We start from the raw sequence: 25,757 nt of genomic DNA, 5'->3' as shown, positions 1-25,757 counted from the left end.
CCTTTCTAAGTGGTTTACAGAGTCATCATATTGTTCCCAATAGTTTGGATCCTCATTTTACTGACCTCAGAAGGATGGAAGGCTGAGTCAATCTTGAGCCCGTGAAATTTGAACTGCCGAACTGCAGCTAGCAGTCAACCGAAGTAGCCTGCAGTGCTGTACTCTAACCACTGCGCCACTTTGGCTCTTATGCATAGCTACTTAGAAGTACATATCATTGAGCTGTGTGGCAATTAATCAAGAAACACAGTTGCACCATTTATCTGGACAGTTAGTCACCTTAGTTGCATTCCTTCTCTCCTTTTGTACTGTCAACCAGAGTTGCCTTATCAGGGAAACAGGTGGCATATAAATGTAATAAATAAATACAATTTGTTTCCTTTTGTGCCGTGACAACTCTGACAATCTAGAAACTCTGAAGATGATTTCAATTGAAGTTTTATTTATTTATTTATTTATTTAGTCAAACACAACAATATATATAAATATAAGCATGAAATAACCACACAAAATGAATACAACCAAAAGGAACATTAGGACAGGAACCTTAGGCATGCTGGTGCTCTTATGAACGGGCCTTACAGAATGGGGTGAGGTCAACAGTAGACAGTCTTAGGTTAAAGTTTTGGGGATTTTGGGATGAGACCACAGAGTCTGGCAGTGCATTCCAGGCATTAACAACTCTGTTACTGAAGTCATATTTTCTACAATCAAGATTGAAGTGGTTCACTTTAAGTCTGAATCTATTGTGTGCTCGTGTTCCAAAGGTATAGAGCAGGATTTTTTGTTTAATGGGGTGTTGTGAGGAATTAGAGAGAAAATAATTCATTCTAACACAATCAATTTACTCTCTCTTAATTAGAGGTTCTGAATTATTATTTTTAAACTAACAGGTTGCTTAGACTGAACATTTTGAAAATCTCAGGTCTGGATGGTCTTAGTTGCCTACATTCCTAATATTAAACCTGCCCCATATTCCTAGTTGCAGATATTCAGAAAATTCTGAGAACAGCATTTAGAAAGTAACTTTTCAAAATCTCAATTAGGTGCTGTTTTAGGCAGCATTATGTTGTCGGCATCACAGTTGAGTCAACAACTTTGCTTTACAGACTTGCTATTTTTACGATAAATCTTTAAAAATATATTTCTGTTGGGATTAGTGCCTCTAATGTTATTTTTTTTGCTTATTTTGAGAAAATGTTGCAGAATGATTAGGTATGTACAGCGTGTTCCAATATAGGGTGTGTTTGCATGACATGCTTAGGTGAGCCTGCCCCGGTCCATGGGTAAGTGATTTCCCAAGTGATCCAGCCCTAAACAGATGCTCAGAGGACTGCTTACTGGAGTGCAGCTATCTTGGCTAGTGTCCAAGCCATCTTTGCAGGGTTAAGCAGTTTTGCAGTAAAAATGGTAAAATCCAGAGTGTTCTAATCAGTGTTAGTGCTGGTTTTATCATCCCTTCCCCTAAACTGTGTACCTGTTTCACTTTCTCAGCACTTGCAAAGGAATGGAAGAAAAAGCCGAGCATGGCTAAAACTGCCTCATTAAGTAGTTGTTCTAGCTTCCCATTTTTCTGTTTAGAAGTTGAAAGACAGTATTACTACGCCAAATTTCTCTTCTGAATTTGAAAGAAAACTGTACCTAGGATGACAAATTACCAATAACAAACCTCAGATACTAACTGTGGTCAAGATATTCTGCCTTCAGCAATTTCTTCTCAGGTTCCAGGGCCACCCAGTGAACTTGGTCTTATGTATTTCAGAAGCACTCCATAAAATAGAAACTATGTGTTTGAGATTTCAATCTCAGGTAGATGGGAGATAAATCAACACATACTATTATCTAACCTTTACTTGAACATATCCATTGGAGTTGTTCTCTCTGGGTAATTGGATCCACTGTTGAATTGCTCTGTTGGGAATTTTTATTCTAATGTTCAGTTGGAATCTGCCTTTTTGTAACTTAAAGCCATTATTCTATTCAGTGGTGGATTTCACTTACCTTTGCTACTGGTTTGCTCATGCATGTGCAGAGAGTATTTGGTGATGTCATCAAGTACACTCTGCGCATGCGCAGAATTGGGTGGAGCGTTGCTGCTACCAGTTGGCCTGAACCAGGGAGAACCAGTAGCAACCCACCACTGATTCTATCGTGCCATCTAGAATGAGGAAGGTCTTGATTTACTCCGTCAGTTTTCTTGGCAAGATTTCAGAAGTATTTTATTTATTTATTAATTATTTATTTATTCAAATTTTTATACCGCCCTATCTCCTAAAGGACTCAGGGCGGTTTACAGACTAATAAAAACATAGGAATAAATACAAGTTAAAAACAACATTTAAAAAACTTATTAAATTAGGCCAAATTTAAAACTGTCGTTAAAATAGTACAAAACCCCATTTAAAAACTAAATTTAAAACTAAAACCCTAGGCCAGCCCTGCACAAATAAATAGATGTGTCTTAAGCTCGCGGCGGAAGGTTCGAAGGTCAGGAAGTTGGCGAAGTCCTGGGGGAAGCTCGTTCCAGAGGATGGAGGCCCCCACAGAAAAAGCCCTTCCCCTGGGTGTCGCCAGTCGGCACTGCCTGGCAGACGGCACCCTAAGGAGTCCTTCTCTGTGAGAGCGTATGGGTCGGTGGGAGGCAATCGTGGCAGTAGGCGGTCCCGTAAATAACCCGGCCCTATGCCATGAAGCGCTTTAAAGATGGTAACCAAAACCTTGAAGTGCACCCGAAAGGCCACAGGTAGCCAGTGCAGCCTGCGCAGGAGTGGTGTCACATGGAAGCCACGAGGGGCTCCCTCTATCACCCGTGCAGCTGCATTCTGAACCAACTGAAGCCTCCGGATGCTCTTCAAGGGGAGCCCCATGTAGAGAGCATTGCAGTAATCCAAGCGAGATGTCACGAGCACATGAGTGACCGTGCATAGGGCATCCCGGTCTAGGAAGGGGCGCAACTGGCGGACCAGGCGAACCTGGTAAAAAGCTCTCCTGGACACGGCCGTCAAATGATCTTCAAAGGACAGCCGTCCATCCAGGAGAACGCCCAAGTTGCGCACCCTTTCCATCGGGGCCAATAACTCGCCCCCAATAGTCAGCCGCAGCTGCAACTGACTGTACCGGGGTGCCGGCATCCACAGCCACTCCGTCTTGGAGGGATTGAGCTTGAGCCTGTTTCTCCCCATCCAGACCCGTACGACTTCCAGACACCGGGACAGCACTTCGATAGCTTCGTTGGGGTGGCCCGGGGTGGAAAAGTACAGCTGAGTGTCATCAGCGTACAGATGGTACCTCACCCAGCAGCTTCATATAGATGTTGAACAGGAGGGGCGAGAGAATCGACCCTTGCGGCACCCCACAAGTGAGGTGCCTCGGGGTCGACCTCTGCCCCCCTGCCAACACCGTCTGCAACCGATCAGAGAGATAGGAGGAGAACCACCAATAAACGGTGCCTCCCACTCCCAATCCCTCTAATCGGTGCAGCAGGATACCATGGTCGATGGTATCAAAAGCCGCTGAGAGGTCTAATAGGACCGGCAGAGGAATAACCCCTATCCCTGGCCCTCTAGAGATCATCAACCAACATGACCAAAGCCGTCTCCGTGCTATATCCGGGCCGAAAGCTGGACTGGAATGGGTCTAGATAGACAGTTTCATCCAGGTACCGGGGTAATTGACATGTCACCACACTCTCTACAACCTTCGCCACAAAGCGAAGGTTGGAGACCGGACGATAATTTCCTAAAACAGCCGGATCCAGGGAAGGCTTCTTGAGGAGGGGTCTCACTACCGCCTCTTTCACGGCGGCAGGGACGACCCCTTCCAGCAGAGAAACATTTATAATCCCCCGGAGCCAGCCTCGTGTCACCTCCTGTGTGGCCAGCACCAACCAGGAGGGGCACGGGTCCAGTAAACATGTAGTGGCATTCAACCTCCCCAGCAACCTGTCCATGTCCTCGGGAGCCACAGGATCAAATCCATCCCAAACAGTCTCGACAAGACGGGTCTCCGACATCTCACCTGGATCCACACAATTTTGATCCAAACCATCCCGAAGCTGAGCGATTTTATCGTATAGATAACCACTAAACTCCTTGGCACGCCCTTGTAACGGGTCATCCCGCACCCCGTTGAAGAAGGGAGCGGGTCACCCGAAACAGGGTGGCCGGGCAGTTATCTGCTGACGCAATGAGGGAGGAGACGTAAAAATGCCTCGCTTCCCTCAGTGCCACTAGGTAGGTCCTACTAAAAGACCTTACTAGTGTCCGATCAGCTTCCGAACGGCTGGATCTCCAGACACTCTCTAGGCGTCTTGCCATTACCTCCTAAGAAAGAAAAAGTCACCAAAGCAGCACTAGAATGCAGTTTCCTAGTTTCTAGCTGCATCCCTTAACCAGTAGACCAAACTGGTTCTCATGATTTACTTCCATCTGACAGCTTCTGAGATAAATGTGAAGATTCATGTGCTTCAGCCTTTGCTCAAAACTAAACATACCCAGCTCCATCAGCCTCTCTTTATAGGAGCTCATTTCTAATCCCAATTTTTGTTGTTGTTGTTGTTGTTCTCTCAATCCTTCTTATTGCATTGTTCTCAGAATTGGGACCTAACCAAGGCCACAAGGAACACACAAACTAGTTCCAAGCTTTAAAAAGTACATTTACACTGATGAAACCTAAAATTATATTTGTTCTTCTTATAGTTGTGCTGCTGGCTCATATTCAATTGTAATTTACACTAACAATCCACACACGCACCAAAAATACTAAGATGGAGCTCTACCCAAATAACGCAAGGTCCAATCACAACACCCATGGAACACTGTTCTTCCACAACATGGAAGAAACAAAAACTATTATCAGCCTCTTCATCCATCATAATTATTAAACCACAATTTACTTGAAAGATCTTCCCTCCCCTCTTGCTATGTTATAATTGAATGTTTTTGTTTTTTAAGTGGAAAGCATTACAATTGTCTTTTGGCTACTTTCAGACCATTTCTGTAACCTGCTGAAATCTTCTGAAGTATATCTATCACATCCAATTTAATTGAAATTTCGATATGCACTCTCTAAACCTCTTCATCCACTGAAAATAGTACTAGAATAGAGGCTGTCGGGTTGATTTTTTTAAAAAAAGTACCATACTTGATACTTCTTTTTGATTTGGTGAGGAATTAGTCAAAAAGATTGAGAAAAGAGGTTTACTCAGAAATTTTAGATCTAATTGGGGAAAGGTAATTATATTTGATTCCAATTGGATTAACTGAATGTAAGAGTACTAGGAATAAATTTGAGATAAATTATTATTTTTATATTCCACTTAGTAACATAAACACGGATAGGGAAGCAAGCAGCATTTACAGGTAGTCCTCATTTAGTGACTGCCTTATTTATTGGCCATTTTTAATGGACAAAGAATAACTGTGATCAAGCTTGGCACGTACAGTACAACCCTGGCATATATGACTTTTTTGGAAAGAGGTCAGAGAAGAGCTACAAAGAAGGTGAAAAGAAGGACCAGGGGTGACTTGATAGCAGTCTTCCAATACTTGAAGAACTGCCACAAGGAAGAGGGGGTCCACTTATTTACCAAAGCACCTGAAGGCAAGACAAGAAACAATGGATGGAAATTTATCAAGGAGAGAAGCAATCTAGAATTAATGAGAAAATTCCTAATAGTGAGAACAATAAACCAAATGGAACAAATTGCTTTCGGAAGTTGTGGGTGTCCCATCACTGGAGGCTTTTAAGAAGAGACTGGGCAGCCATTTGTCAGAAATAGTACAAAGTCTCCTGTGTGAGCAGGGACTAGAATCTAGATGACCTTCAAGTTCCCTTCCAATTCTGTTACTGTTTTACTGACATTTGCAGGTCTGTAAAGCAAAGGAAACCTGAAGTAAGATTGTAAGCAGTCACAATTTCACTTAGCAACCACTTCACTTAATGACTGTGGTTGCTGATCCCATCTGTGGTTGATAAATGAGGACTATCTGTATATGTTGGTGTGTATGTATAGAACTGGTCTACTAAACAAAATTATCTTGCTTGGTTAAGTTCATGGGTCTTAATATTTGAAGCTGTGTTTTTTTAAACTTTCATTTCATCATAGCTTTATTACAATTTCTTCAACTCGGTATCAATAGTGAGTTGCTCCCACCTGCACCATCAAATCTACTCCAGGATCCTTTGGAAAAATGTATGGATGCACAGAATAGTTGGAGAAGCAAGTGGAAGTTCTAATGTACACGAATAAATCTGATTGTGTACTGCTAGATGTAGCTTTAAATATACATTTTATATGTACATTTACGCAATATAAGCCTTAATTCGTGGTAATGGCCTGTGTAAATAAAGCTGGCATAATTTTAGCATCAGGTAAGCATCAGGTACTATTTCAGAATAATATATTTCTCCTAAAAAATGAAAAAACTGACACATAGAATTGTTAGAAGTTTTATTGCAATTTTTTTCATTTTAGTAAGATCAAACTCTTCACTATTTCCAGTTACTTTTCAAGAAAATTCTTGCTCAATTTACTTTCCGTACTGCATTGTTATTGACAAAAATCTAATCTGAGATTTTATTACCTTGCTGTCATATGTTGAAATAAACTATGCAAAACTATGAATTTTATTAAAATCTGAGGTTTTTTAAGAAATTACCTACAAGGCAATACTGTAGTACTTTGATTTATTATTTTCTTAAAAAGTTATGGACATTTTCTGTAGCAGTCCAGATCAGTTAAAGTAGCTGAATTTAAACATTAGTAATGAATTGAATGATTGTTGTGGCACTTGAGTAGATTAGATATCCTCCCACTGCATATTGATTTATGCTGGTTTGTTGGAGGCAACATTAAATCTTTGAAACATGATGTTGTAGTCTTCTTAAGGTGTGAGACGCTTTGGATCACGGGGAAACATGGATGTCTGCCGGACATTGCTCAACCCAAGAAACAACATGGTGACTCTTTCCAAGCCTGTCAAAATTAAATCCAATCTAATTAATCTGAAAACAGAGTTATATGTACAACATATACTGAAATATACACAAATGAGAACCAACTTGCTGGGTTATTTGTGCTAAACCAAAGTCAGTTCCAAATATTTTTCTCCAGCTGCCACTGCCAAGTGCAATCTGGCAAAGGTCTGAGACAAAAAACAGCAATAGTGGAATTGAAAGAGAACGTTGGCAGGGTGATGCAGTGCTTTCTCTGGCCTATTCAGATATCCTATAATCTTCCACATAATTTGCATTTAAAGGAAAAAAATGGATTACGTTTTTTATAGTATCTCAAATTTATTTTATAGTAAAAAGGCGGTAGGTGGGATAATAGCAATTATTTTTATCACATTAATAACATGAACCATAGAAACAGATGCCCATCAAACAGCAATTGTTTCTTTCCTCATTATTCTATGCCTTGATAGATGAAATAGAAAGAGGAACATGGAAAATAAGTATTATGATTTCTTTTGTGATTAAGGATCTTTCACCATTGTTTCATTACTTCTTTGATAACTGGTTCATAAGAAAAAAAGAACACAAGGTTTACAACATTTTTTTTTAAAAAAAAACTACCCTCAAGAGATAAATGGTCTGGAATTAAAATCATCTGAACACAGACCAAAGTGAAAATAAAATATAATGAATATAAGCTACATTACCTATGCCACCACCTGCATGGGGAGGTGCACCAAAACGAAATGAATCGATATAAGACTTAATTTTCTCTAAATCTGAAAAGGAAAAATTGTATTTCAGCTCAGGCCAAATTCTAATTAGGATCATGGAAAAAATATTCAACATAAGAGGAGAGCACCAATATTAACCAATGTTTCAGCTCTTCACAATGTTCCAATACATGTTTTTGCATTACTTCAACATGACTATCTAATGTTAGACATCTAGTTTGGTTTAGAGGTTAAGGCATCAGGCTAGAAAGCTCTTAAGTTGTTAATGGACTTTTGCTTGTTAGAATTAAATGAAGCTTTATCTATTTATAAGTAAGAGATGAGCTTTGTTGTTGTAGTATTAGGGAAGATGAAAAGCTATTGAAATTGTACTGATGAAGGGGGAACTTATTTGTTTATTGTTTTTTCTTTAACATATTTTCCTTTTTGCATTTTTTAATTTTTTCTCATTTTACTCATTTTTCTTAGCTTGTTTTAGTTTCTTATCTTTGTAAACTTTTAAAAATTTACTATTTTGCTGCCAAAAGGCAAGGCAGTTTGGCCAATGTAGTAGTTTTTGTTAGACCAACTCACACATAGCTAGTAATACACTATGCACAATGGCCTTTTTCCTAGTCTTAAAATACATTGATTTTTAAATGTCTAAAAGTAATGGAAGGCCCTGTAAAAGTCCAAAATATGGAGTACCCTCTCAGATTTTATATTTTCCCTTTTCTCAACTAGTTTTAATAATGATTTTGTTATTACTTTTAATTATTTTCTGTAGGTATATTTACTATGTTAGTGATCCAGATGGCTTGCCTAGGGTGGGATACAGTATGGAGTAAATAGGTAAGAAATTTATAAATCCATTTTAAGAAAAATTCCACACCACAGCTTTTATTATTTGAATAATACCCTGTTTCCCCCAAAATAAGACATCCCCTGATAATAAGCCCAATCGGGCTTTTGAGGGCATGGCAATAAGGCCAAGCGTTTATTTCAGGGTTCAAAAAAATATAAGACAAGGCCTTATTTACGGGGAAACATGGTATGTACTTTTTACTTTCCATTAGACAATCAGATATTTGACTTTCTTTGCAAGGGAAAGGATATTCTAAGAGGCAACAATCTGTAAAAATTCCGAACTCCAATCCCATTAGTCCTGTTCTGAGTTCTGACCTTGTTCTATTTGCTATTTGACAAGCTACTCAAATCATGATGTGGCTCAATGCCCAACTTTTAAAATATGGATAATATAAAAGTAAAAATTCTAGTTGTGCCAAATGAAGTATAGCCAACATTGAAGTCTACACATGTTCAAGTTGCTAAAGCTGAGAAATCCTGAACTAGGGGAAAAATACAGAATTATTGTTTTGCAGTTACAAGGATCCTATGAAAATAAGCAATACCAGGCTCTTCTAATAAAGAGGTACTTTTGTTAGAAATGATTTATTTAAATAATAGACCTTAGGAATTACCAATGCCATGATGTAAGGCTCTCTCAGTCAACAGCTCTGGATCATGAATTCTCTGTGCCCCAGACAGAATCTCTTCTCCTCTCATGAACATATCGTACGAGTTGGAGGTTATCTGTGGGGGAGGGAGGAAGAAATGTGACTGAGTAACCAATACTTAAGTATGCTTCAGAACTGGAATCTATAGATAATAAATGACATAGGATAAACGCACTGACCACCATGAGCAATGTAACAGGAATATCTGCATAGGAGAAAAAAATGCTGCTTGAGGCAGCATCTGCCTGCTCCAACTATGATTGCATCCTGCCATCATGGTTTCCATGAGAAAAAGCACTTTTCTCTTTCCCGTGTGTGCAGTTTTCAGAACGGCTGCTTTAGTATAACTATAATAAAATGATGGTTACTTATTTTTTTTCCACTTTGTCTTTCTTTCCTGGTCATAAGATTTATGTTTAGCCATAGAATTCTGACTAGGGATCAAAAACTTGCACTCTTTAATTTTATTTCTTTCAGTTTTGAAAGCACTACATATGAAAGAAAAAAAGAAAAACTCAAAAGACTGCTTTATTCTGTGAAGATTATCCAGAAAGTAATCTTTATAACAGAGGCAGAGACAAGACCCTCTTCTTATACTGAATTATTTCAAGTTCACGGAGAACTTTCTAGGGTCCCTGTTTAATATTTGAGAAAAAAGCCTTTTCTAAACCTCTTTTCCAATCAAGATGATGTAATTTTTAGTGTCTAGAAGGTTCTGCCTCCTTAAATCAATTTACTCAGAAGCTACTGAGTAAAACACCGCCTAGCACGGTATTTCTTACTAATACTACCACCCAATTTTCCAGTGTGAGACTCAGTATGATCCTTTTTCTTGTACCTCTTCTTCAATTTAACTTAAAATGTAAAGTTAACATACCACTATCTTGTTATAGGTTCAAGAAAGCCAAGAGACATTTTTATATATAATATTGAGAAGATATACCACAGGGATGTCAAACTCACGACAATACTCATCATGTGATTTATCGCAACTTCCCCCCTTTTGCTAAATTGGGGGTGGGGATGGCCAGTCTGTGGGCCGCGAGTTTGACACCCAATATACCATGAATACAGAAATTACATCTAATTTGCATAGCTGTACCAATAACTGGAGGAGAAAAACGGATTATTCCAAATAAGTAAGATGATAGGGAAAATAGAAAATGTATTTTTTTTTGTTTACATTTATACCCCGCCCTTCTCCGAAGACTCAGGGCGGCTTACAATGTATAAGGCAATAGTCTCATTCTATTTGTATATTTTTTACAAAGTCAACTTATTGCCCCCCCAACAATCTGGGTCCTCATTTTACCTACCTTATAAAGGATGGAAGGCTGAGTCAACCTTGGGCCGGGCTCGAACCTGCAGTAATTGCAGGCTTTGTGTTCTAATAACAGGCTTCTCTATTGCCTGAGCTATCCCGGCCCCTATTTACCCTTCTTGGGCAAGTGGCTAATGTAAAACAAGACTTTGTGGTTTCACCGCTGCTTAAAATAAAGAGTTTTACAGCAGGTGGTATCACCTAGAAGACTTTAGCTTATCTTGGAAGCTGGAGTAGTGCCTTGGTTACTATTCCTGTATAGGCAAGATTAGGCAGTTGAAAAAACATCCTGGAAAAAAATCCAATGGCAAACCAGTTCTACAGAGCTGTCATGAAAACAGCACAGTTATATAATCACCAAGAATAGGAAATTAGAAAGAACCAAGATGCTAAGAAACATTTGATGGAAGCTCAACTTTATATTGGGAGAGAGATGGATGCTTTCTAAATTTTTATAAGCAAACAAGCAATTTTATAAAATTGTAAAACATGCATTTCTGGTTGCAAACTAAAAGCTGCATTTTAGTCAAATCACACTTTTTTTACAATGTCCATTTACCTAGTTAGAACTAAATACCACTGAATATAATAAACTTTTCCTCCAGAAATCTATGCAAATTAATTTTTTAAAATGTTTCAGTCATTTCCCCATTCTTTCAATTTTTTTGGCATTTTTTTGTGGTTAATTGTCTATAGATACTTGTCACGACGTTCTCCCCAAAACAGGAATGATAGCTGTAGTAATGTCTATGACCGTGATGGTGAACCTATGGCATGCATGCCAGAAGTGGCACATGTAGCCATAACAGTGGATTGATATTTGGGCCTTCTGCGCCTACCAGAAGTAGGGAAACAGGCTGTTTCCTGCCTCCAGAGGGCCTGGGAAGGCCTGATTTTCTCTCTTACCTGGCTCCAGAGCCTCTCTAGGAGTCTGGGAGAGTGGGAAAACTGCCTTTCCCACCCCTTCCCAGGCCCTACGGAGGCCAGAAATGGCCCGTTTATCAACTTCTGGGTGGACAGGAAGTGACTTTTTTTGCTATCCCCAGCCTCCCCAGAGCCTCTCTAGGAGTCTATGACAGAAGATTTTGAGTTGAGAGATGTATGGAGACTGCAGAACTTGGAGGAAAGAGATTATAATTTTTTATCTGATAGGCATCAATCCTTCTCACGTATTGACTTTTTTTAAACTTCTAATGATTTGCTTTCTAGGGTGAAGAAAATTAAGATATTTCCAAGATGTTTGTCTGATCATAGTCCTGTCTGGATGGAATTGCAATATGGAAAAGAAGGCAGAGGAACATGGAGATTAAATGAAAATTTGTTTAGATATCAGGAAAGTGTAAATCAATGTAAAAAGCAGATGAAATAATTTTTTGTTTATAATTTGAATAAGGAAACATCGATAGAAATGGTTTGGGATGCCAGTAAGGCCTTTATGAGAGGTGTATTAATATATATTAACAATAGACAGAGAAATAAGCAACAAAGACAGCGTAGGTACTTAAAAGAGGAGATTTATAAGAAACAACAATTACTAATACATAACCCGCAGGACCAAAAGATTAAGGATGCAATAAAGATATTAGAGTCAATTTAATTTGATAATGGCTGACCAAGTGGCAACAAATATACAATATGCCAAACATAATACCTTTTGTAATGCAAATAGACCTGGTAGATGGTTAGCATACATTTTAAGGAAAAAACAGAAACAACGTATTATAGAAAAAATAGAATATAAAGGTAAAGAGAGATATCAACAGGATATAATTAAGAATATTACACAAATTTATATGCTAAAGATAAAATATTGAATACGGATATTGATAATTATTTGAAAGATTACAAGGTTAAAAGTTTAACTTTAGAAGAAAGGGAAGAATTAAATCAGCCTATAACTTCTGAAGAAATTATTTTGGTAATTAAACAATTGAAAATGGGGAAAACTCCTGGTACAGATGGGCTTACAGTAAGTTATTATAGGAACTTACAGGATGAGATGTTAGGTCCACTTAAGGAATTATTTAATCAAATACAATTAGGAGGGGAAATTCCCCCTTCATGGAGAACTTCTTTTATTTCATTGATACCAAAAGAGGAACAGGATTGTTCTAAACCTGCGAATTATAGGCCAATTTCACTTAACGATTATAAGATTTTTGTTAAAATTAAAGCAAACAGATTAATGTTAGTTTTACAACGTAGAATTCATACTGATCAATCTGGATTTATAAAAGGGAGACAGATGAGGAATAATATTAGGCAGATTGTTAACTTATTGGAATATTTAGAAAAGAAAAATTTTATATCAGCAGTATTTATCTTTTTGGATGCAGAGAAAGCTTTTGATCGATTACATTGGGATTTTTTATTTAAATTAATAGAAAAAATGCAATTTGGAGATGGTTTTGTAAGAATAATTAGAGCAATTTATGGAGAGCAAACAGCCCAGATAATAATTAATGGTAACTTAACAGAAGCTTTTAAGATTGCGAAAGGAACAAGACAGGGATGTCCTTTATCACCATTATTGTTCATTTTAACTCTGGAGCCACTATTGGATAAAATACGAGAATCAAAGGAGACAGAGGGAATTAAAGTTAGACAACATGAATATAAAGTGAGAACCTTTGCAGATGATTTGGTGATTACTCTAACAAATCCTATAAATTCAAGTGTATCTCTGTTGGACATGGATATGGAAAGGTTTCAGGGTTTAAGGTAAACCAGGATAAAACAAAAGTGATAATAAAAAATATGACCAAACAACAGAAAGAAAAATTAGAGGAAATAACAGGATTTGAAATTGTAAAAAAGGTTAAATATTTAGGGTTTTATATTACACCATCAAATGTGAAATTGTATAAGAATAATTATGAGGTCTTATGGCAAAAAGTTCAGAAGGATTTGATGGTTTGGAAAAAATTGCAGTTATCGTTGTTGGGGAGAATAGCTGTTATTAAAATGAACGTTTTACCTAGATTTTTATTCCTCTTTCAGATGATACCAATAATTAAGAAAGACAAAAATTTGGAGGAATGGCAGACTAGAATTAACAAATTTATATAGGAAGATAGAAAGGCCAGGGTTAAAATGAAAATAATTCAAGATTCACGAGAAAGGGGAGGCTTAAAAATGCCTAATTTTAAAGTATATTATGAAGCAGCTGTTCTCTCTGCGATAAGTGATTGGTTTAATCTAACGGAGGAGAGAATTTTGAATATAGAAGGTTATGATTTATTATATAGATGGCATGCATATTTAATTTATGATAAAGTGGATAAGGCTTTTAAAAACCATGTGTTAAGAATTGCTCTCTTGCGTGTCTGGAAGAAATATTTTTATAAATTAAATTATAAGGTTCCCATGTGGGCAAGTCCTAGACATACAATAGAAAACGTAAATTTAGAACAGACTCAGGAAATGACTACATATAAAGATCTTTTGTATACTGAAAGCGATAGTTTGCAATTAAAATCTTTGCATGTATTAAAAGAAGAATGGAAAAATTATACTTGGTTCCAATACGGGCACTTACGTGCTAGATGGAAGGAAGATCAGAAAATTGGTATATTCCAGAATGAGGAAAATTTGGTAAAGCAAATTAGAAATCAATCTCAGGAACATATAAAGAGATTGTATAATGTGTTACTTGAAATAGACTCTGAAAGGGATTTGGTAAAGGACTGTATGATAAAGTGGGCACAAAATTTTCAAAAGCCAATATTATTGGAAACTTGGGAAAAAATTTGGGTTAGAAATGTTAAATTTACACAGGCACAGAATTTAAGGGAAAATTTTTATAAAATGTTTTACAGATGGCATTTAGATCCTAAATTAAAGAGGAAAATATAGAAATTATTAGAGATTGGATAAAAGTTATGGGAAATGAAAGGAGGAATAAAGAAATTATTGAAAAATTAGGTTAAGTTGGTTTGAAAAATACAGATAGAAAAAATGGACAAAAAACTAAAGGAAAAATTATTCAATAAATAGATGTGAAACTGAATTTGAATATTTAGTATCTCGGATTATGAAAGATGAAATTGGGCTAAAGGGACTCGTTAGTAGGGTTTATAAGATTATAAATTCTGATGAAAAATTACAAAGAGTGATGAGGACAAATTGGGAAAAAGATCTTAATATTGAAATACCAGAATCAGATTGGAATGTGAATTGGAAGAGTAGAATTATGAGAACTTCATCTATAAGGATTAAAGAGCACAATTATAAAGTTGTTTGAAATGGTATTTGACTCCAGTAAGATTGTCACAAATGGATAAAAACTAGTAAAAATGTTGGAGATGTGAGATGGAATTGGGGACTTATGAACATATGTGGTATAATTGTGATAAGGTTAAAAGTTTTGGCAACAATTGGAGAAATGATATTTGAAATGATGGGGAAAGTAATAACATTGAGAGTGGAAACTATATTATTGTTGGTAATTAAGGAAATAGAATTAACAAAATATGAAAAAGAATTGATTAGAATTATGATTATAATAGGTAGAATTATAATAGCTAGATATTGGAAACTAGATGTGATTTTTAGAATAGAAGAGTGGAATTCTGAAATGTGGAAATTAGCTTTAAATGATAAAATGACATGTGATATTAAAATTAGAAGTGGTGTGTATAAAGAAGATATTTTCTGGAAGACTTGGAAACCATTTGTGGACTTTGCGCTTGGAACATTGGACGCTTCAGTACCTGTACCTCGAGAACGTGGATTTTGGCAATCATGAGGATATATCCGAAGACCCAAATCTTCCTTTTATGTATAGCACAAGGGTGTAATAATGTATTTTTTTTGTTTGTTTGTTGTAAAAAAAGTAATAAAAAAAAAAAAAAAAAAAAGAAATTATTGTGTATATATCCAGATATGCAAGCAAAATGTTGGAGATGTAATTGTGATGACGCTACATATTTTCATATTTGGTGGACTTGCAAAAATATTAAGGCTTTTTGGATAAGAATTTGGTGGATTCTACAAAATATTCTGAAAAAGAAGATAAAGTTCCTGCCGCAAGTTTTTTTGCTGGGAATTATCATGGACTGTACAGTAATTGAGACTAAGTTGATTTTAAATTTAATAACAGCGGCAAGATTACTAATAGGACAGTATTGGAAGAAAAAAGAAGTACCTACAATAGGAGAATGGATATTGAAAGTTGCCAATTTGGCTGAGATGGCAAAAATCTCAGCCTTTTTGAAAGACAATACGCAAGAAAGATATTTAAGTGAATGAAAAAAATGGATTGACTATATTCAAAACAGATATCAGACTAAGAGTTATCAGACTGCCTTTGAATGATTAGGATGTATTATTTTTGATTGTTTTGGGGGAAGTTAGGAATGGATGAGAATTGTAGGATTATAATTTAGTTAGGAAGGAAAATTTTTTAGTATATGTTTGCTTTATTTTTACTGTACCTTGTGTTTGTTCCGGGAAGTCGGGGGGGAGGGGGGTTTGGGAAGCGAGGGGGAAAGGGGAGGGGGAAAGGGGAAATTTTGTAAAACTTTTTCAATTAAAAAAAAAAAGAACTAAGGAGAAATTTCCTGACAGTTAGAACAATTAATCAGTGGAACAACTTGCTTCCAGAAGTTGTGAATGCTCCAACACTGGAAATTTTTAAGAAGATGTTGGGTAGCCATTTGTCTGAAGTGGTGTAGGACTTCCTCCCTAAGCAGGGGGTTAGGCTATAAAACCTCCAAGGTCCCTTCCAGCTCTGTTATTCTAACTGAAGAAACTGATTGGGCTCTTATATTATTCTTTCAGACACATTTCAAAAGCTACCGTATATACTCGAGTATAAGCCGAGTTTTTCAGCACGTTTTTTGTGCTGAAAAACGTCCCCTCGGCTTATACTCGAGTATATACGGCTTATACTCGAGTTTTTTTTTTTCTTCTTTTTTTCACATTATACCGGATGGCGGGCTTTTGCATTAGCGCGGGGAAGCCCTGCCGGTGCAGTGAGAGGGCGGGGCGGGGGAGCCGCCAGCCTTCTCGGCTGAGGGAGGGAGGGTTTCCCCGACCGGTAGCTGCCTCATTTCCCACCCTCGGCTTATACTCGAGTCCCCAGTTTACCCCAGTTTTTTGGGGTAAAATTGGGGACCTCGGCTTATACTCGGATCGGCTTATATTCGAGTATATACGGTAATTATTTATTTTAAAATTTAATAAAGCAGCTGTAACAATTCCAAAGAATATTACCATCAACCTGAAGCTATTAATACTCAAACAATAGTTTATATTAAACTAATTAAAACAGAACTTTTACTTGGCAAACAAGACAGAGATTGCATAATCTTTTCTACTCCCTTCAAACAGTATTTCTTTTGCACTGAACAAACGGTAAGAGTTAATATTCTCAACTCTTTCCTACAATTATATTATCTCAACAATATCACACACTACAATGATTCTGTCATGGAGAAAATCTATCTATGTGATTGCTTGGAATTGAAAAATGACTTGACGACACATAATCGTTCAATCAATCAATTTTGTAAGCAGGCACAATGCACTGGGAAGCAAAGGAAAGAAACACAAGACAACTAATGACTGTGTAATATGAAAATAGATGTTTTCATTTTGGGAATGACCCATAGCAGACTGTGAACTTGCAATATGTTTATGGCATGTTTATGGCACAAATCCCACATCAGATTTGCAATGTGTTCATATTTGTCACTATTTCACAGTATTTTTTCAATACTGAGAGACATACTTACAGGATTTGCTGGGTCAGGCATTGTGTAGAAAGGTCTTACAGCCAGTGGATATTTATCAAGAATATAAAAGTCGGTGTCATACTGCAGATATTAATAAAATAATTTTTAAAAAGAAAAAGAAATGGTAGAAATTAATTAAAATCTTATAGTGATATGAGACCTACTACAGAAGAGTATACACCAGTAATGGTTAACCTTTTTGGCACTGAGTCTGAAAGTGTGTGTGTGTGCGATTGTGCATACACACACCCATAATGCAATGCGCGCTCACCCACCCCATGCATGTACACGTGATCCCCCCACATGCCCCCTGCGTATGTGCCCTGCACAGTATGCATGCACAGTAGAGACCCAAAAACTGGCTGGCTGGTGGGAGGTGTGTGCACATGCATGGTGGAGCTGAGCTGGGGTGACGGTTCGCCATCATGGGTATACACCAATACTGTGATACACAAATCACAAGTAATTTTATGTGACAAGATATAGTTATTTAAGCTTATATCAGAAACAAACTCAAGTGCTTTTTAAAGACATATTTTTTTAAAAAAAATTACCTTTTCCTTCACCAGACGGCCCAAGAGCTTTTCACTTGGTGTGCTGAAAATAAACAATCAGATGTAAACAATGTTGGCTTTTAGCAAGAATGTCTCTGAGGTATTACTGGGTTTGTGTTGTGTGCCTTCCAAAAAAATGTAAGTGAGATAAAATGTTTATCGTTAAAAATGCCATTTAATGCTATTTACTAGCTCAACTATAGGCGTCTTCTCCGGCGCTTCATCCTCTCAGCTCCTCGGAGAACCAAGGAGCCGGTTGGGACCTGCGCCGGGTCAGAGGCCGCAAAGGCACGACACGGTCTAAGGCCCCGCCGCGGCCGTTCCCAGGCCGCAACAAGTTCCTTAACCGAGCCGTGAGCCAGACCCTCAGGAAATGGCCCAAGCTCCGTCCGGAACCCATCCGGGTCCATCAGGCGCCTGGGACGGAACCAACGATCGGCTCCGCCTCCCTGCGGTGGTGAATGGCGGTCAGAAAGTCAGGCGAAGAAGAGAGTGATCTGACCATGACAAAGGTTCAATGACTATTTCCTTTAAGTCCAGATCTCTCAACCACTGACCAGAGACAAAAATCAGGTCCAGAGTGCCACCCCCAATGTGAGTAGGGCCATCAACTACTTGGGTCAGGTCCAAGGCCGTCATGGAAGCCATGAACTCCCGAGCTGCCGTCGATGACGAGCCGGAAGATGGCAAGTTAAAGTCCCCCATGACTAAAAGTCTGGGGGTCTCAACTGCCACCCCAGCCAGCACCTCCAGGAGCTCGGGCAGGCGGCTGTCACGCAGCAAGGAGCCAGGCACGTGACCAGCAAGCCCATCTGACACCTATGACCCCACCTCACAAGAGGATTCACACCCGGCAATCTGAGGTACAGTGGTCTCCCTCGGCTCTAGACTCTCCTTAATAACAACCGCCACCCCACCACCCCTACCCTGGGCCTCGGCTGATGGAATGCACGGAAACCCGTGGGCACATCTCGACCAGGGCACGCCTTCAGTGCCCAGCCAGGTCTCCGTAACGCCTATAATATCCGCGGCACCCCCCTGAATCTGATCATGTATTAGGGGGGCCTTATTGGCCACGGACCGTGCGTTGCATAACATCAGACGAAGGCCCAGGCTCTGAGGGTCTTGTCCATCCCGGGACGGGAGAAGGAGGGGATCGGGCGCGATCGCCTGCAGACATCGACCGCGCCCCCCCCCAAAACGATGCGGCCCCCCCCTTCCGCCATATCTGCCCCTCCCACTTACCGTGCAAATGGAACCACCCTCACCAAAAGGAACGTAATCCCCCCCTATAACCTCCGAACCCATTACTAAACCGCCACGAGCGCAAGGACTGGCTCCCACCCGGGCGGGCTACTCCCAATACCCGCCTAACCCTCCCACCCCTCCCGACGGGTTCTCTCCCCTACCAGTGAATCCTCCTCCCAACCCTTAAAATCCCCATTAAAACTCCCCTTAAAAAATTTCTTAAAACAACTAATTAAAAAGCCCCTAAGCCTCCTATTTTTAGCATGCCACCTCTCGGGGCTCCAAAGCCCCGAGAGGTGGCATATCAGACTAAGAGTTATCAGACTGCCTTTGAATGATTAGGATGTATTATTTTTGATTGTTTTGGGGGAAGTTAGGAATGGATGAGAATTGTAGGATTATAATTTAGTTAGGAAGGAAAAATTTTTAGTATATGTTTGCTTTATTTTTACTGTACCTTGTGTTTGTTCCGGGAAGTCGGGGGGGAGGGGGGTTTGGGAAGGGAGGGGGGGGAAAGGGGGGAGGGGGGAAAGGGGGGGAAATTTTGTAAAACTTTTTCAATTAAAAAAAAAAAAGAACTAAGGAGAAATTTCCTGACAGTTAGAACAATTAATCAGTGGAACAACTTGCTTCCAGAAGTTGTGAATGCTCCAACACTGGAAATTTTTAAGAAGATGTTGGGTAGCCATTTGTCTGAAGTGGTGTAGGACTTCCTCCCTAAGCAGGGGGTTAGGCTATAAAACCTCCAAGGTCCCTTCCAGCTCTGTTATTCTAACTGAAGAAACTGATTGGGCTCTTATATTATTCTTTCAGACACATTTCAAAAGCTAATTATTTATTTTAAAATTTAATAAAGCAGCTGTAACAATTCCAAAGAATATTACCATCAACCTGAAGCTATTAATACTCAAACAATAGTTTATATTAAACTAATTAAAACAGAACTTTTACTTGGCAAACAAGACAGAGATTGCATAATCTTTTCTACTCCCTTCAAACAGTATTTCTTTTGCACTGAACAAATGGTAAGAGTTAATATTCTCAACTCTTTCCTACAATTATATTATCTCAACAATATCACACACTACAATGATTCTGTCATGGAGAAAATCTATCTATGTGATTGCTTGGAATTGAAAAATGACTTGACGACACATAATCGTTCAATCAATCAATTTTGTAAGCAGGCACAATGCACTGGGAAGCAAAGGAAAGAAACACAAGACAACTAATGACTGTGTAATATGAAAATAGATGTTTTCATTTTGGGAATGACCCATAGCAGACTGTGAACTTGCAATATGTTTATGGCATGTTTGTGGCACAAATCCCACATCAGATTTGCAATGTGTTCATATTTGTCACTATTTCACAGTATTTTTTCAATACTGAGAGACATACTTACAGGATTTGCTGGGTCAGGCATTGTGTAGAAAGGTCTTACAGCCAGTGGATATTTATCAAGAATATAAAAGTCGGTGTCATACTGCAGATATTAATAAAATAATTTTTAAAAAGAAAAAGAAATGGTAGAAATTAATTAAAATCTTATAGTGATATGAGACCTACTACAGAAGAGTATACACCAGTAATGGTTAACCTTTTTGGCACTGAGTCTGAAAGTGTGTGTGTGTGCGATTGTGCATACACACACCCATAATGCAATGCGCGCTCACCCACCCCATGCATGTACACGTGATCCCCCCACATGCCCCCTGCGTATGTGCCCTGCACAGTATGCATGCACAGTAGAGACCCAGAAACTGGCTGGCTGGTGGGAGGTGTGTGCACATGCATGGTGGAGCTGAGCTGGGGTGACGGTTCGCCATCATGGGTATACACCAATACTGTGATACACAAATCACAAGTAATTTTATGTGACAAGATATAGTTATTTAAGCTTATATCAGAAACAAACTCAAGTGCTTTTTAAAGACATATTTTTTTTTAAAAAATTACCTTTTCCTTCACCAGACGGCCCAAGAGCTTTTCACTTGGTGTGCTGAAAATAAACAATCAGATGTAAACAATGTTGGCTTTTCGCAAGAATGTCTCTGAGGTATTACTGGGTTTGTGTTGTGTGCCTTCCAAAAAAATGTAAGTGAGATAAAATGTTTATCATTAAAAATGCCATTTAATGCTATTTACTAGCTCAACTATAGCAAGCTGGGAATTAAATCTTAGGTTCAGATTTTGTTGAAATAGGGCATAGGCAACCTGACCGGTATACTCACAAGTGTATTTCTTATAGCACACTAGATTCCTTGTTTCCTCATTTATTTAAAAATCCTTCTTACAGCACTATTTTCTCCTGTCAAACTCCAGTCCAAATGCTAGCCATGTCAGGTCCTCCTGAACTCTTGAGCTGAGACAAGATCAACTGGTGCTGCTATCTGCTCAGAACATGTTTATACTTTGAGTCAGAAAGAACTACCAGAGCTCCTCATAATTTGTAGAAGATAAACAATAGCATTTTGATAAATGAATTGATTGCTTCTGAAAAGTTCAATTTAGGATTGTTTATGTATTTTTTCTATAATTCATGGTTTGATTGATTCAGAAAGTCCTTTGGTAATTCCATATTTGTTTTAATCTTATTCTCTGAAGATCTATCCATGTCTTGGGATGTGGAGGTTGTATTGTTACGGGGGAATGGTGTGTTATTTTATAGAGAGATTTAAATGTTTTTCTATTCTCTGCACAGATGAACAGCAGTAGCCAATTCCTAAATCCAGAAATAGCATTAGAGGATCCCAGGAACTGGTATCCTCTTGCCAATAGATGGCGCTCTTCCTTCTCCCTGGTAAAATCGTACCTGAGGTCATCTTCATCACCCATCTCCACTCCAGCTTCCCGAAGCATAGCCAGGGCCTCCCGGTACTCCAGCCTCAGTGTTGGCTCCAAGAACTTGAATGGCTCACATGGAAACTGTTTGCACACTGTCTGGATTTCAGTCTGAAACCTGTGTGTAAAGACAAAAGACTTTTCAACATAGCCAAACAGAAAACAAAGAAGTATTGCCTTTCATTACCACAAGAGTTCACTCTGTCACTGTAATATTTAAGATTCAGTTTATTGCTTTCCTGCAAGGAAAAGTAATGTCTTGAGATAAGGTGTTTTACACTGTATATGTCAAAGTATTTACTGGGCAGTCTGATGTGCTAAATGACTAAGCAAGTTAAATTTTACCAAAATTATTCTCTCTAAATTGAGCTTCAGGCAATAATCTCTGAATAAAGGCTGCATAAACAAAAAATAAATGAAATAAGCTACATCTCTGTTAATTTTAATCTACACACTAGAGACTATGGCTTTATATGCCATGGTTGTTTTATTTCAAAAATTAAAATGAGATTTTCCAAGATGTGCTATAAAAATATAATGCTGAAGTAAAAGTCCAATAATTGCAATGAATAAGAAGAAATATATATAGGCTCTTAAATATTTTGTACTTAACCTTAGCTTGGAAACAAAGCAAAAACATAGAACTTATAAATCTTAAATTCTGGACCTCAACAGCTAATGCCAGAAATCACTTTGACTATTCAACCATTACCATTTCTAGTTGCTCTTCATATGGAGATAGTAATGAGCTATTTATTGGTAGATATCAGAATAGAATACCTGTCACATAAGCTGAAGCTTATATACTCTTGGTTAGCACTTCAAATAGCTTTCAATGGAGAATCCTAGTGCAGGAACTTCTACATTCTCCTAATCATTATTTGCTACATAGGAAATTTAAGGACCAATGCAAAAATATGATTGATTTTCTTGCGGAAAGACCAACAGCCATCCAAAAAAAGTACGTGAGCATGTAAGATACTAACTTGTCAGCTTCTAAAATCTAGTGATGATGTTTTACCAGACATTTCTGCAGTTTTTCTTTAAACTGGCTAAACTTGTTTTGGTCAGAATTATAAAATTATAAAATTATAAACACACACCAATAAATCTTCTGACTTAAAATTTTAAATAATTTAAAGTTATTAAATTATTCTTATTCAATAAATAATTGAAACCTAAGAAAAAGACAATTGGTTTCCAGGTGAACTCAAATACTGATTAATGGACACAGCAATAATGGAAGTGGTTTTCTATTGCAGCCTTCTAGGCATCTTTGATTTCTTAGTCTAATTTTCTGTTTATTTAACCTTCCATTCATCTGTTTCACTGGATAAGTGGACTCCAGCATTCTTTGATAAAGAGTAATCACTATGTGACTCCAAGATTTGGCAGCTGAGGCTCACATCCTTGCTGACTAAACAAATCAGATACAGTTAAATCTTTCTAATTGCATTGTTGCTGCAGCTATGAACCAGAACAATAGTTTAGAATTCCTCCAAATAGGTAAAATAAAAGGTAGCCAGAATATTTGTTTAAATATATATAAACTGTTATTGCTACTCCTTTTTTTCACTATTTAGGCACAGTGGTTAGAATGCAGTACTGCAGGCTACTTCTGCCGGCTGCTGGCAGTTTGGCAGTTCGAGTCTCACTGGCTCATGCCTTCCATCCTTCCCACATTGGTAAAATAAGGACCCAGATTGTTGGGGGCAATATGCAGACTCCATAAAACTGCTTAGAGATGGCTGAAAAACACTTTCAAAACTCTCAAGTTTATTATTTTCTAAAGTAATATAAAAAAACTTTTTTTTTTTTTACCTTTCTTGGAGTCCCTTGAAAATTTGCACCAAGGTATCTGCAATCTCATCCACCACTTCATGATAATGGTAATTAAAAGCCATTTCAATATCCAGACCAACAAATTCCGTCAAGTGTCTGTGAGTGTTAGAATCTTCTGCTCTAAATACTGCATGAGAAATATACTTTTAAAATTATGTTAAATGGTTCTATCGATGCAATTAAAAGAAGCCCTGGAGATATTATAACATCCATTGCTACTATCAATTGCTCTAATATGAAATAAAGTTTTATTTCCCTGAGAGGAACTCAAATCCCCAAAGGGAGAACAGGCTACTAATATTTATGCTAGTCTTGCATTCATGTCACGAAAGAAATAAGAATTGGCAAAAGCAATATTTAAAAGCATTAATTTTTTTAAAAGGCTACCATCCAATATTCTACAAGAAAACCTGCAACTTAAATCACATGTATTTTCCTTCCTTTTCTAACAGCCTCTGGTCCTGAGGGACCTCCACCCAAAATATTTATCTGAATAAGAATTCACTATCCCAGCAGATGAATATAACCAGGAAAATATAAGTGAAAACCTTTTATAGTCATTTTTAAGGATTGATCTGTTAGAAGATAGTCATTCAGTAATAGCACATGCTTTTAGTTTGTCATTCGGGTACCAAGCCAAAAATGGCATTACAGTTAGTGCGTCTGTATTGGTGATGAGCATGTAGGATTTCAGTGTACAGCTGCCAATTTAGCTCAAGTTACATACTGAAAATGTCAGGATCAGTAGGATGGGTGAAGGATAATATTGGTTTGGCTTACTAATATGGGTTTACTTACAAAATTGAGAACATAAATATTTTGCACGCATTATGTATTGATTTCCAGCGAGCTGCTTATAATAACAAACTCCTGGCCCTGCTAAGCTTGTAGGTGTGCAGTAAATTCAGTAATGGTTGAACCATGCCAATTACAGTCACATTTTTAAAAATGGAATGTTGTATGATATTCTAATAGCCACTAGAGAACACTATTGCTCCGTTCATAAGCCAAATTTCCGCTGAACATGTTATTTGTTCTGCCTGCAAACTCTGAAACTGTCATATTGATTAGTTGTTTTCATGAAACTTTTGTCTGTTAGCAAATCAGATGGGAAAAGGCGTTGGAAAGTTAGCACTTACATAATCTGAACATTCATTATATTCTTGCCCCAGAGACATGACAACTGCCTTTCAGACAAAACATTTCCTTACCTGGCCCAATGCAGAAAACCTTATCAAAGTCAGCACAAATACACATCTGCTTGTAAAGCTGAGGGGACTGTGCAAGGTAGGCACTGCTTTTGAAGTAGGACACAGTAAATACATTGGCACCACCTTCACTGGCAGCTGGAAAGCAAAGCAAGAGCCAATATTGATGACACATCTTGAACAAGGTACCTCATGATAAAAATGTTTCTCCCCCTCCCTCTGTTTAGTTACATTTTCTTTCATGGTAAGATAGGTATCTGGTATGTATTTGGTTTCAGGCTCCTCCCCCACTTTCAAGATACAAAAAGTACAAGCTAGAGGCTATATGTGGCCTGCCAACATACCTTCTGTGGTCCCCAGAGGCTCTTATAAGTGAACAGGCAAAAAAAAAAAAGGCTATTTTCTTTTTTGCCACTTTTGGAATTGGGGGCAACTAAAAGCAAAGGCTAATCTTCCTTGATCTATTTCACCCCTTAACCTCCCTCCCACAAACCTTTGATCTGGCCCTGCCTGCTTTGGGAATGCTGCCTTCAACATTTCACCCCAAACCTTGGTGCAACCCTCAAGCCAACCCAAGTTAAGCCCTCCTACCCTACTCCAAAGCTCTGGGTCAACAGGTCAAGTTTTCCCCACTGCCTACAACAAAGGGACTTTCCAACTCAATCCTCAATTGGTATCTTTCACTTTAGCACAGCATCAAACAGCATCAAAGCTTGTTTCAGAAGAGAAGGAAGCGGCAACAGAAACTCATAGAGGCGATTAGGAGGAATCACAAGCATGAAGGTCTTGCAATCTCTAAGACTAGAGAACTCTTTG

At 38.1% G+C, this 25,757-nt stretch overlaps 1 protein-coding gene across 1 annotated transcript in view; it reads right to left on the bottom strand.

Moving 5' to 3' along the window:
* Positions 1–6,437: 6,437 nt before the first annotated feature.
* Positions 6,438–25,757, bottom strand: part of DARS1 (aspartyl-tRNA synthetase 1) — a 59,319-nt gene continuing 39,999 nt past the window's right edge. Inside the window, exons 9-16 of the mRNA XM_058193851.1 lie at positions 24,945–25,079; positions 23,713–23,860; positions 21,863–22,009; positions 21,007–21,049; positions 20,453–20,533; positions 9,152–9,263; positions 7,665–7,736; positions 6,438–6,976 (exon numbers count right to left, since the gene is read on the bottom strand). Coding sequence (XP_058049834.1) covers positions 6,885–6,976; positions 7,665–7,736; positions 9,152–9,263; positions 20,453–20,533; positions 21,007–21,049; positions 21,863–22,009; positions 23,713–23,860; positions 24,945–25,079 — 830 coding nt within the window. The 3' untranslated portion in view covers positions 6,438–6,884. The remainder of the gene's footprint in view (positions 6,977–7,664; positions 7,737–9,151; positions 9,264–20,452; positions 20,534–21,006; positions 21,050–21,862; positions 22,010–23,712; positions 23,861–24,944; positions 25,080–25,757) is intronic.

The sequence above is a fragment of the Ahaetulla prasina genome, chromosome 1 (genome assembly GCF_028640845.1).
Source record: "Ahaetulla prasina isolate Xishuangbanna chromosome 1, ASM2864084v1, whole genome shotgun sequence".
NCBI classification, from domain to species: Eukaryota; Metazoa; Chordata; class Lepidosauria; order Squamata; family Colubridae; genus Ahaetulla; species Ahaetulla prasina.
This window is presented reverse-complemented; position numbering and strand designations above follow the sequence as displayed.